We start from the raw sequence: 12,687 nt of genomic DNA on the forward strand, positions 1-12,687 counted from the left end.
CCCCTCACACAAACCATTTCATAATATATATATCAAAGCATTTGTGATCAGATTATGTATCGTCTATTTTGGGGGGTTTATATCATGGCACAAATTTGGCCCGTCGCTGCTACATGGTAAAGCCACAAATTTGGCCCGTTGCTGCTACACGGTAAAGCCACAAATTTGGCCCGTTGCTGCTACACGGTAAAGCCACAAATTTGGCCCGTCGCTGCTACACGGTAAAGCCACAAATTTGGCCCGTCGCTGCTACACGGCAAAGCCACAAATTTGGCCCGTCGCTGCTACACGGTAAAGCCACAAATTTGGCCCGTCGCTGCTACCGGGTTAATGATGGTGAGATTTATCATGTTAGGATGCTAGACTTCTTTTTATTTCCGTTTACATGAAGGTTAAGGAAAACCATTGCATATACCTCTGATACACATTATTAACAAGATATATATATACAACCGTCACATTGTATGAGGCATGGCAGCACATGGGCCACCTGGATGACGCTAGGACTTAAGAGTGGACGTGTTTCTGAGTCCAAGTTGATGGTATTTTTGGCAGCTTTGGAAATCCATATAAAAAGTGGCTTATGATATATAGCTCTTCAGGCTTACAAATATCATCGTAACTGGATATGGACTGGCATGAATATCTGGCTGACTTAAAACTGTAATTCCTGTTCAGTTGGCAGCTTTGGAAATGCATATAGAAAGTGGTTTGTGATATATAACTCTTCAGTCTTATAAAAAAAACATCGTAACTGGATATGGACTGGCGTGAATATCTGGCTGACTTAAAACTGTAATTCCTGTTCAGTTGCATGCCAGAAATTATCTATGTCATTATTACCATTATTATTAGTAGTATGTGACCCAAGAACCTGCTTCGATGACCTTACAAGCACCACACGAACCTTTCACTTGCCTCACTCGAACTAATACAAATAAATCCTCGTCTGCACTAAAGAGGGAGAAAACACACACTAGTTAATGGGGGAAACAAACATACATAAAAACTTATCGAATAACCTAAATTTATCATGATTGGTAATCCTCTTTTATTCTAACAGGTAGAAATACATACCTTTAATTTAACACAACCAGCTTACTACCTTTGTCTTCAGCTGTATTCCTCTCTCTTACTAATGGTCAAAATGGAAGAAATTAAATATACACTAAATTATGTGATGTAGTTGTAGTGTTTTCCGAGTCTAATGAGTTTACCGAGTCTATTCCAGCCCCTTCTCACTAATGGTCAAAATAAAAAAAAGAGGGACACTTAGATGACATTGGATTATCCGTGGTAGACATGGTTGCAGTTCCCCATATCCGTGTAGTCGTGTTTTCCGAGCCTATTGAGTTTATCGACAGTCTAGCCCCTGGTGGTGTACATGTCGGAGTCCTCGGGGTTGCTCTGTCCGAAATCCTTCTCCGGGGTTGGCTTGTCCAGCTTCACGATGACGTCCTTCCCTTCCTGCACTACCTCAGCTTCGGTCTTGAGGAAGGAAGGAGAAGGAACGGCATTACTCGAGTGTTGAGGAAGGAAGGAAGGATTGACATTTCTCAGTTTTATAGAAGGAAGGAAGGATTGACATTTATCAGTTTTATGGAAGGAAGGAAGGATTGACATTTCTCAGTTTTATGGAAGGAAGAAGGATTGACATTTCTCAGTTTTATGGAAGGAAGAAGGATTGACATTTCTCAGTTTTATGGAAGGAAGGAAGGATTGACATTTATCAGTTTTATGGAAGGAAGGAAGGATTGACATTTCTCAGTTTTATGGAAGGAAGAAGGATTGACATTTCTCAGTTTTATAGAAGGAAGGAAGGATTGACATTTCTCAGTTTTATGGAAGGAAGGAAGGATTGACATTTCTCAGTTTTATAGAAGGAAGGAAGGATTGACATTTCTCAGTTTTATAGAAGGAAGGATCGACATTTCTCAGATTTATGGAAGGAAGAAGGATTGACATTTCTCAGTTTTATAGAAGGAAGGAAGGATTGACATTTCTCAGTTTTAAAGAAGGAAAAAGGATTGACATTTCTCAGTTTTAAAGAAGAAAGAAAGGATTGACATTTCTCAGTTTTATAGAAGAAAGAAAGGATTGACATTTCTGTTTTATAGAAGGAAAAAGAATTGACATTTCTCAGTTTTAAGGATGGAAGAAAAAATGACATTACTCTGTTGTGTGCTGGAAATTTTGGGTGTTTCGTAATAAATTTTGTATGGTCATGACTGTGTTTTTCCTGCAATATTCAACCTTATTTAAACTGGTGGAATTTAGTATAGTCAGGCATTAATATACAGGCATACATACCATACATCTCTATACACATGATACCTGTATATATGTGTCTTACAGTATATCGTTTAGGTTAGTTTATCCAATTTTTAGTGAGTTAAATTTAGGTTATATTCTTCAGTATTAGATTATGAAGTGTTATCATTTTTTAGTATTCAATTAGTCCAGAATCACACTTTTGGGATTAATAAGGGCATGGGAATCAGAAGGCACACTGTTATGATGCTATGTAAACTACCCCACAGGAACTACAAACTGACTAACTGTAGACTCGTATGCACTGTTGCCAGCTTGTCGTACTCAGAGCATAGTATTTACTGGTTTCTGACGCCTAACTACTGCCAAGAAACATCAGAATCTAACTCTCAATGATCACTATAAATTAGTTTCGTTATCGGAGCCCAGAAGACAGTTGGGGGTAGGAAGTCGGGAAATATAATCAGCTGAGTACGACAATCTGGCAACGTTACTCGTATGTAAGGAAATCACTAAACATCATAGGCAAGACACATGGAGGTAGATCTTTCTTAGCTCTCTCTCTCTCTGCTTCCACTGTAAAATTCTTCGCTCTCTCTCTTTGCTACCACTGTAAAATTCTTCGCACTCCCTCTCTCTGCTACCACTGTAAAATTCTTAGCTCTCTCTCTCTGCTTCCACTGTAAAATTCTTCGCTCTCTCTCTGCTTCCACTGTAAAACCACACTACGTACTTATCTTCACTTACAACCCAAACACCACACACACACTGACTATCTAGGGGCCACTTTCACAGTCACTTTGTTTTGATCATTACCAATGGCAGCGATCGACGCAATAGTTTTCCACATGAAACTGGCCTATGGGGTAGTGGGGGCTGCAGAGGAAGTGAGAGGTGTTGAGAGTGGGTGCCAAGGTGCGGGGCTAGGCTAACCCCGCAGCCGCCACTACCCCATCGGCCAGTTTTACGTGGAAATACTATAGCGGCGATCGCCACCATTGGTAACGATCGAAACAAACAAAATGACTGAAAGCGGCCCTAAGACCCACCCAAAAGTATTGTTCTAGGTACTAATGGAAAGGTGCAGTATAATCCACCACCCCTACACCCAGTCACACCCACTACATCTCATGCCGCTCACCCAGACTATGCCTCTACGTATGCTGTGCCAATGAGGTAGGAACTGTGTGGCCCACGAGAATGAGTGGTCCAAAAAGAGGCTCAGACTATGGGGCACTCACACCCTGCTAATGGATACGGTTTAGACGTTCACACCTGCATCCTTTTAATGAGGCAGAATTTCATGTGGTAGTGGCTAAGTTTAATTCTAGAGTGAGACAGATTCGTAACACACCCTCAAGATTAAACGTGTGAACAATCAATCAGTAAATAAATAAAATGAAAAATGTGTAACTAGTTCCTACGCCTTTTCTAGTCTACAGTTCCGTCATACAGCCCGTGTTAGGAGTGAGAGACAACCACAGGATGAAGCACAGCCCTAAGCCAGGCAGTGTGGGGTGTGATCCACTAGGCAGCGTTAACAGACAGCGACAGGCTCAGACTTTACCCTCAGCCAGGCGGGCCGCAGCGCCACCCCCGCCGGCCGCTGCTCTTCAGGCCGTGCCTCTACTCCGCTTGTGTTGGGACTGGCCCGCACAATGAGTGTGTTGTCCTGGCTGGTGATGTCTGGCTGGCTGCCTTCAGAGGGCGCTCCTCCAGGGCCAGGCTCAGGTGTGTCTTTGGCAGTACCTGAACGCTCTGCTTCTGCTATGAGAGGTTCAGCTGCCTCTGGTGGGGTGAGGGGCTGTGTGCCAGGGGCTGCCTGTGTGTCTGCTGCAGCCACTGCCTCACCTGTACCCTCCCCGGCAGGCTGCTGCCCTGACACACCACCTACGGGAGACTGTACCTGGGGACTGGACGGCAGGGGCTGCGGTGGTTGTGTCACAGCTGCAGCGCCCGGGGCAGCCTCTTGCTCCTCCTCCCCTGCTGTGGCGACAACAGCAGTCTCTGGCACATCACTGCCAGTGGGAGCAGTGGCCTCCTGAGGGCTCTCAGGCACTGCTGCTGGTGCTTCACTTCCCTCAGTGGCCTCCTTCACCTCTTCTGCTGCTGCTTCATGGCGCTGAGCCTCCTGCTGCTGCTCCTCCTTCTGGAAGAGGCTGGCAAGCTTATCAAACAGGTTCTTCTTCTCTACTGCTGGTGGTGGTGGTGATGGTGGTGGAGGTGCTGGCTCCCCTGCAGGTTCTGTGCTGGCCACCACGCCTTCCTGTGTCTGGGCGAGGCCTGGCAGCTCACCAGACACAGCCTCCACTGTGTCTGGTGCAGCAGCAGGGGCCTCTTCCCCGGGGACCAATGGAGCACCAGGGGACTCTGCTGTGTCTGTAGGAACTTGTGGGGCATCAGGAACTGTTGGAAGACTTGAAATTTGAGCAGCGTCTTCAGGGATGGGTAAGGCCTCAGGCACTTGTGTTGTGTCCTCAGTGACCTGTGGGACATCGAGGGCTGTGTCCTCTGCAACAACTGAGACATCAGGAACATTCACCGCGTCCTCAGCCTTAGCCAGTGCCGCAGGGAGGGCCTCAGCCTCCCCCACAAGAGTGCCAGTGCTCAGCCCCTTCCCCTCCCCCGCCCCTGGCAATGGCACACCCCCGGCAGGGACAGACTCTTGTGGCACCACTACATCACTGGACACTGGCTGCTCCTCCTTCTTAGTAAACAACCTCACTAGCTGCCCAAACAGTCCCCCGCTCTTTTCTGGAACCTCCTCTTTCTGCCCTACTGCCCTTGAGTCTTTCTCTTCACTAACAGACTGAAGCTTCTCATCTGCTGCCTCTTCCACCTTTTCCTGCTTCTCCTCCTCCACCATCACCCATCCTGCTTCTTCCTCCACTGCCTGCTCCTTCTCTTCCACTGCCTCCTGCCTCTCAGTTTCCTTTACCTCACCCACAAGTTTCTCAGTAGTTTCAGGTTCAGATTTTTCAGGAGTTTCAGATTTTCCAGTGGTTTCTATTTCTGCTTTCTGTGTGACATCAGGTTCAGGTTCTCCGACGGGTTCAGTCACTGGTTCTGGAGGTTCTGTTTTGGTTTCAACTTCGGACACAGGAGCCTCAGTGTCTTGAGTATCCAATGTGACGGAAGTTGAAGGAATGGAAGTGTCGGGAGTTTCGGTAATCTGTTCCGTCTTACCACTTTCTAAGACTTCACTCTGAGGTTCTTTCTCAGCCTGGTTCTTGGCGCTCTCTACGGCATCCCTGTCTGGCTTGAAGAGGCTCACCAGCTTGTCAAAGAGTCCCTCCTTCTCCTGGGGCACTGCAGGGCTGGGGGGTGCCACAGGGGGGGTGTCCACTTCTGTTTGGGTTTCCTGTGGTGGAACATCCGCCTGTGTCTCCACCACGGCACTGGACTCTTGTTTTTCTTGTTCTTCCTTTGCCTCAAGTGCCTCCACCACCTCCTCCACCAACTCCTGCCTCTTCTCCGCACTCTCCACTATCTCCGCTGCTGCCTTCTCCACCTTCTCCGCCTCCTTCCTCACCTCCTCTGTCAGCCCCTCCACCTCCTTGGCTGCCTCCGTGATGCTCTCCACCACCGCCTCCGCTCTTTCCACCGCCTCCTCCACCTTCTCCACCTCTGCTGCAGGCACGGCAGGGTAGACTTCCGCTGCCTTCTCCACTGCTTCTGTCACCCTCTCCACCACCTCCAGGGCCTCCTCCACCTTCTCTCCCACCTCCTCCACCTCCTTCACAACCTCCTCCACTATGGCTACCCCCTCATCCACCTCTCTGGCCACCTCCTCCACCACCACAGCCACCTTTCCCTCCACCATCTCTGCCACCTTCTCCACAGCCTCTCCCACCACTGCCTCCACCTTCTCCACCACCTCCTTGGCTCCCTCCTCCCCCAGCACAGGCGTCAACACCTCCACCGCAGCTGTCTCCACCTTCTCCTCCACCTGGGCGACCTTCTCTCCGACAGCAATCACCCCCTCCTCCACCTTCTCCAGCACCTTGCCCTCCACCTCAACCACCTTCTCTATAACCTCCACAGCTCCTTCCTTCACAGCCTCCACCACCTCCTCCACCAGGCTGACCCCCTCACCCTCCTCCACTTGCTTGGCACTTTCAGGCTCTCCACTTGTCTCAGTCTTGGCACTCTCTATGGCATCCTTGTCTGGCTTGAAGAGGCTCACCAGCTTGTCAAAGAGTCCCTCCCTCTCCTGGGGCACTGCAGGGCTGGGGGGTGCCACAGGGGGGGTGTCCACTTCTGTTTTGCTCTCCTGTGGTGGGACATCAGCCTGTGCCTCCACCACCTCTTCCACCACCTCGCTCTTCTCGCTCTCCACCACCTCCGCTGCCTCCTCCTCCACCTTCTCCACCTCTGCTGCAGGCACGGCAGGGGATGCCTCCACTGCCTCCTCCACTGCTCCAGGCACTGTCTCCTCCACCACCTCCAGGGCCTCCTCCACCTTCTCTCCTGCTGCCTCCTCCACTTTCTCTCCTGTCTCCTCCACTGCCACAGCTACTTTTCCCTCCACCACCTCTGCCACCTTTTCTGCAGCCTCCTCAACCACTGTCTCCACCTTCTCCTCCACCTCTCCCACCTCAGTGGCCTTGCTGGCAGGCTGATCCTCCTTGGCACTCTCTGGGGCATCCTTGAAGAGGTTCACCAGCTTGTCAAAGAGTCCCTCCTTCTCCTGGGGCACTGCAGGGCTGGGGAGTGCCACAGGGGGGGTGTCCACTTCTGTTTGGGGTTCCTGTGGTGGGACATCCGCCTGTGTCTCCACCACCTCTTCCAACACCTTCTTCTCCTCGCTCTCCATCACCTCCGCGGCTGCCTCCTCCACCTTCTCCACCTCTGCTGCAGGCACTTCAGAGAATGCCTCAGCCACCTCCTCCACTCTTTCAGGCACTCTCTCCACCACCTCCAGGGCCTTCTCCACCTTCTCTCCCATCTCCTCCACCTTTTCTGCAGCCTCCTCCACCAATGTCTCCACCTTCTCCACCACCTCTCCCACCTCAGTGGCCTTGCTGGCACCCTCTTCCTCCTTGGCATCCTTGTCTGCTTTGGCAAAGAGGCTCACCAGTTTGTCAAAGAGTCCCTCCTTCTCCTGGGGCACTGCAGGGCTGGGGGGTGCCACAGGGGGGGTGTCCACTTCTGTTTGGGGTTCCTGTGGTGGAACATCCGCCTGTGTCTCCACCACCTCTTCCAACACCTTCTCCTTGCTCTCCATCACCTCCGCTGCTGCCTCCTCCACCTTCTCCACCTCTACTGCTGGCACTGCAGGGAATGCTTCAGCCACCTCCTCCACTCCTTCAGGCACTCTCTCCACCACCTCCAGGGCCTTCTCCACTTTCTCTCCTGCCTCCTCCACCACCTCTGCCACCTTTTCTGTAGCCTCCTCCACCACTGTTTCCACCTTCTCCACCTCTACCGCCTCAGTGGCCTTGCTGGCACTCTGTTCCTCCTTGGCATCCCTGTCTGGTTTGGTGAAGAGGGTCACCAGCTTGTCAAAGAGTCCCTCCTTCTCCTGGGGCACTGCAGGGCTGGGGGGTGCCACAGGGGGGGTCTCCACTTCTGTTTGGGTTTCCTGTGGTGGAACATCAGCCTGTGCCTCCACCACCTCCTCCACCAACTCCTTCCTCTTTTCTGCACTCTCCACCACCTCTGCTGCCACCTCCACCACCTCCTTCTTCTCGCTCTCCACCACCTCCACCTCCTTCCTCACCTCCTCTGTCAGCCCTTCCACTTCCTTGGCTGCCTCTGTGACACTCTCCACCACTGCTGCTGTTTCCTCCTCCACCTTCTCCACCTCTGCTGCAGGCACTGCAGGGAATGCCTCTGCCACCTCCTCCACTGCTCCACTCACTCTCTCCACCACATCCAGGGGCTCCTCCACCACCTGCACAACCCCCTCCTCCACCACCACTGCCACCTTCTCTGCAGTCTCCTCCACCTTCTCCACCACTGCCGCTGTTTCCTCCTCCACCTTCTCCACCTCTGCTGCCGGCACTACAGGGAATGCCTCTGCCACCTCCTCCACTGCTCCACTCACTCTCTCCACCACATCCAGGGCCTCCTCCACCACCTGCACAACCCCCTCCTCCACCACCACTGCCACCTTCTCTGCAGTCTCCTCCACCTTCTCCACCACCTCCTCCACCTCAGCAACCTTCTCTCCAACAGCGACCACTCCCTCCTCCACCACCTCCAGCACCTTCTCTTCCACCACTGCCTCCACCTTCTCCACAACCTCCTTGGCCCCTTCCTCCACCTCCTCTTCCACCTTCTCCATCACCTCCACAGCTCCTTCCTTCACAGCCTCCACCACCTTCTCCACTACACTGGCCCCCTCACTCTCCTTAAGCTGTGCCTCCACCTCCACTTGCTTGGCAGTTTCAGGCTCTCCACTTGGCTCAGTCTTGGCAACACTGGCACTCTCTTCCACCTCAGTGCCAGGCTGTTCCTCCCTGGCACTCTTGTCTGGCTTGAAGAGGTTCACCAGCTTGTCAAAGAGTCCCTCCTTCTCCTGGGGCACTGCAGGGCTGGGGAGTGCCACAGGGGGGGTGTCCACTTCTGTTTGGGTTTCATGTGGTGGAACATCCGCCTGTGTCTCCACCACGGCACTGGACTCTTGTTTTTCTTGTTCTTCCTTTACCTCAAGTGCCTCCACCACCTCCTCCACCACCTCCTTCCTCTTCTCTGCACTCTCCACTATCTCCGTTGCTGCCTCCTCCACTTTCTCCGCCTCCTTCCTCACCTCCTCCGTCAGCCCCTCCACCTCCTTGGCTGCCTCCGTGATGCTCTCCACCACTGCCTCTGCTCCTTCCACCGCCTCCTCCACCTTCTCCACCTCCGCTGCAGGCACGGCAGGGTAGACTTCCGCTGCCTTCTCCACTGCTTCCGTCACCCTCTCCACCACCTCCAGGGCCTCCTCCACCTCTCCCACCTCCTCCACCTCCTTCACAACCTCCTCCGCTACACCTGCCCCCTCCTCCACCTCTCTGGCTGCCTCCTCCACCACCACAGCCACCTTTCCCTCCTCCACCTCTGCCACCTTCTCCACAGCTTCCCCCACCACTGCCTCCACCTTCTCCACCACCTCCTTGGCCACCTCCTCTCCCAGCAGAGGCGTCAGCACCTCCACCGCAGCTGTCTCCACCTTCTCCTCCACCTGGGCGACCTTCTCTCCGACAGTGACAACCTCCTCCTCCACCTTCTCTATAACCTCCACGGCTCCTTCCTTCACAGCCTCCACCACCTCCTCCACTATGCTTCCACCCTTCTCTCCACCTTCCTTAACCTCCCCTAACACAACCTTGGCACTCACAACACCACCATCACCAGTGCCAACGCTACCAAACCCTTCCGGCACTGATGGCTTGTCCTGTGGTGTGACCCTGGGTGCGGCACTGCCCTTATCGGTTAGTCTAAAGCCCCACACAGTGACATCGCTGGCCTGCTCTACTAATGTGTCAACCAGGGATTTGCCAGGGGGGAGGGTCAGAGCAGCGGCACTCCTTACCTCGGCCCCCTGCGGCTCTGGGGCATCGGCAGGGGCTGGGGGGGCGTCCTCTGGGGTGGCAGGGGGCGTGGCACTGGCGTCACCTTCCTTCTCTGGTTCCTTGGGTGCCTCTGCTGGTGGTGGTGGTGGTGGTGGTGCCTTGGACTGTGGCTTGACTGGAAGGAAGAAGAAGAAGAAGAAAAAGAGGAAGGAGAAATTATTTATACTCGGTTCAAGTTAATTTCACATAACACAAAGCACATAAGAAGTTGTGGTAGAGAAGGTGCCTTGGAATATGAAAGGAAGAAGAAGAAGAAGAAGAAGAAGAAAAAGAAGAAGAAGAAGAAGAAATTATTTATACTCAGTTCAAGTTAATTTCACATAACACAAAGCACATAAGTAGTGGAAGAAGAAGAAGAAGAAGAAGAAGAAGAAGAAGAAGGAGGAGGAGATGATGATAGAAAACAAGCAATAAAAAGATGAAGAAATAGATTAAGAAAAAGCAGGAAAACAAGAAAAAACAGAAGAACAACAACAAAAACAACCAAATATTTCACACACTCTCTTCAGGTAAACAAACTTCCCAAACCACACAGAAAAAAAAAAAATAAATAAATAAAAAAAAATAAAAAATAAATAAATAAATAAATAAAATAAAATAAAATAAATAAATAAACTGAATAGTACTAGAAAACAGACAACAAAAACAAGAGACCACACACCTCTGACCACAAAGTTATATCCAATGGCCCCGTAGTTCTTGGCCGCTCCGTACAGCTGCTGGGAGACTGCGTAGGCCTGGCGGGGGTAGCAGAGGGAGGCGGCAGCTGTAGGGGGGGAGGGGGGGGAGTAAGAGAGGCAGGGAGTGAGGATGCTGGAGTCTGTGATGGGTGACTGTTGTGTTTCCTGACCCTCCTCTTTTTTGTCTTCCTCCTCCTTCTTCTACCTCTGCTCTTCCTCCTCCTCCTCCTCTTCTCTTCTGTTCTCTCTGTCTTTTCCTTTCTCCTCCATTCACTCATCTCCTGTTCCTCTTCCTCCCTTCCTCCCTTTACCCTTCCACTATTCCTCTTCCTCCTCCTTCTCTTCTCCTTCCTCCCTTCCTCTCTATCTCTTCCCTTTTCCTTCCTTCACTCATCACCTGTTCCTCTTCCTCCTCCTCCTCTTCTCTTCTTTTCCCTTCACTCATCCCCTGTTCCTCTTCCTCCTCCTCCTTCCACCTCTTCTCCTTTCTTCATCTCTCTCCCTTTCTCCATGTCTCCTTTTTCTGTTCTCTCTCTCCCTCTCCTTCTCCTCCCTTCACTCTTCCCATTTTCCTCCTTCCTCCTCCTTCTTCTCTCCTCTTTATCCCTCCAACCCTTCCCTTCTCTCCTTCCCTCCACCTCTCTCCTTCTCCCCTTCCCTTCCTTCTCCCTTTTTCCTCCTCACTCTCCTCTCTCCAACTCCTCCCCTTCTCTTCCATCCATCTCTCCTCCTGTCTCCACCCTTCCCTTTATCCTTCCTCTCCCACATCCACCGTTCCCTCCACTCACTGACAACGCCGGTGGAGGTGTAGAGGACCTTCCTGATGAAGCCGCCCCGCCGCCGTGCCCCGAGGACCAGCCCCGCCAAGCCGCCCACAGTGATGGCTCCAGCACGGGGTAGCATGTTCTCCTCATCTGTTAGGTAGTCGACGGTCGCTGTGGAGAGAGAGAGAGAGAGAGAGAGAGAGTGGTTAAGAGGTTTTTTATACGAGTGCATGTTTTTTTTCTTTTTTTCATCAGAGGACACGGTTCAAGGGCAATATAAAGAGTACAAAAATAAATAAATAAATAAATAAATAAAAAATAAATAAATAAATAAATTAATAAAATAAGGCCGCTACTCGCCGCTGCTAAATTGAGGTGTGTGTGTGTGTGTGTGTGTGTGTGTGTGTGTGTGTGTGTGTGTTAATCTGCACTCACCGTTTTTTATTTTTTTTATTTCTACTCAAAATAAAAAAAGTACCAGATAAATTACCAAGTTGTTTGTGGTGTGAAAATTAATGACGATCAAGAAAAAAGGAAATTATGAAGAAAAATGAACCCTAAAAATTGAGTTGTGGTTCAAACATTAATGATTATCGACTTAAATGGTATATACACTTACAAAAGGTCAATTAATCTCTCTCTCTCTCTCTCTCTCTCTCTCTCTCTCTCTCTCTCTCTCTCTCTCTCGTCACCTGAATACAACAAGCAACACAAACAATGCCAATAGTGACTCACCTTAGACATCCCAAATTTTGATGTAGCATGGTAAAAAGATAACTGTTTGGTGTGTACTGAGGGAGGCAACACACATACAAGTATACACACACATACACATACCATCAACACACTCATACATATACAGTAACGAATCTTTAACTTTTAAATACGTGTACATGGTTTATATACACACAATCATACATAAATATACATAATCCTTTACCTCTATCAAATTTACACCTGGATTTAAACGAGATAAAAACGTGATTTCTTAACTATCAATGTATCCTAAAATCTAAATGGTATCTGGGTGTCTTCTATACTAATACTTACTTATAACCTCTATTAACTTTTGAATGACTATATTAACAGGTGAAGAGGAGAAAGGGAGAGTGAGGGAGAGAGAAAGTGAGAGTTTGTGGAGTGCTGCGGAGGTGGAGGAGGAGGAGAAGAGGAGGGAAAGAAGGAGACTGAAGGAAAGACGGAGGAAAAGGAGATTAACTAACTTTTCAATGACTAAATCAATAACAAAAGGAGAAATAATTAAATACGACTCATTCAGGATATCTATGAACATTTCTGTGACTAAACCAATTGCGTACGAGAAGGCTTTCTGTACAGCTAATAAATAAATGATAACAATAGTGAGATATATATATAAGGCAGTGCAGTTTATGACCTAAAGGCTTCTCTCTT

The 12,687-nt window shown here is 50.1% G+C and overlaps 1 protein-coding gene across 1 annotated transcript; it reads right to left on the minus strand.

Moving 5' to 3' along the window:
* Positions 1–410: 410 nt before the first annotated feature.
* LOC126985193 (titin-like) lies at positions 411–11,413 on the minus strand. Its single transcript, XM_050839749.1, has 4 exons — positions 11,299–11,413; positions 10,492–10,596; positions 4,178–9,945; positions 411–1,488 (listed from the first exon to the last, which is right to left on the minus strand). The coding sequence occupies exons 1-4, from the start codon at positions 11,411–11,413 to the stop codon at positions 1,366–1,368; spliced, it is 6,111 nt and encodes a 2,036-aa protein (XP_050695706.1). The 3' UTR covers positions 411–1,365.
* Between the last annotated feature and the right edge of the window lie 1,274 nt (positions 11,414–12,687).

The sequence above is a fragment of the Eriocheir sinensis genome, chromosome 59 (genome assembly GCF_024679095.1).
Source record: "Eriocheir sinensis breed Jianghai 21 chromosome 59, ASM2467909v1, whole genome shotgun sequence".
Lineage (NCBI taxonomy): Eukaryota > Metazoa > Arthropoda > Malacostraca > Decapoda > Varunidae > Eriocheir > Eriocheir sinensis.

Bases quoted from the DNA above. Each gene is read 5' to 3' on its own strand.
- LOC126985193 (XM_050839749.1), bottom strand. From the start codon at position 11,413: ATGCTACCCCGTGCTGGAGCCATCACTGTGGGCGGCTTGGCGGGGCTG. The intron at 9,946-10,491 runs GTGTGTGGTCTC...TCTTCCTTCCAG, and splicing joins ATATAACTTTGTGGTCAGAG to TCAAGCCACAGTCCAAGGCA. The intron at 1,489-4,177 runs GTACAGTCTCCC...TCCTTCCTCAAG, and splicing joins CCCTGCCGTCCAGTCCCCAG to ACCGAAGCTGAGGTAGTGCA.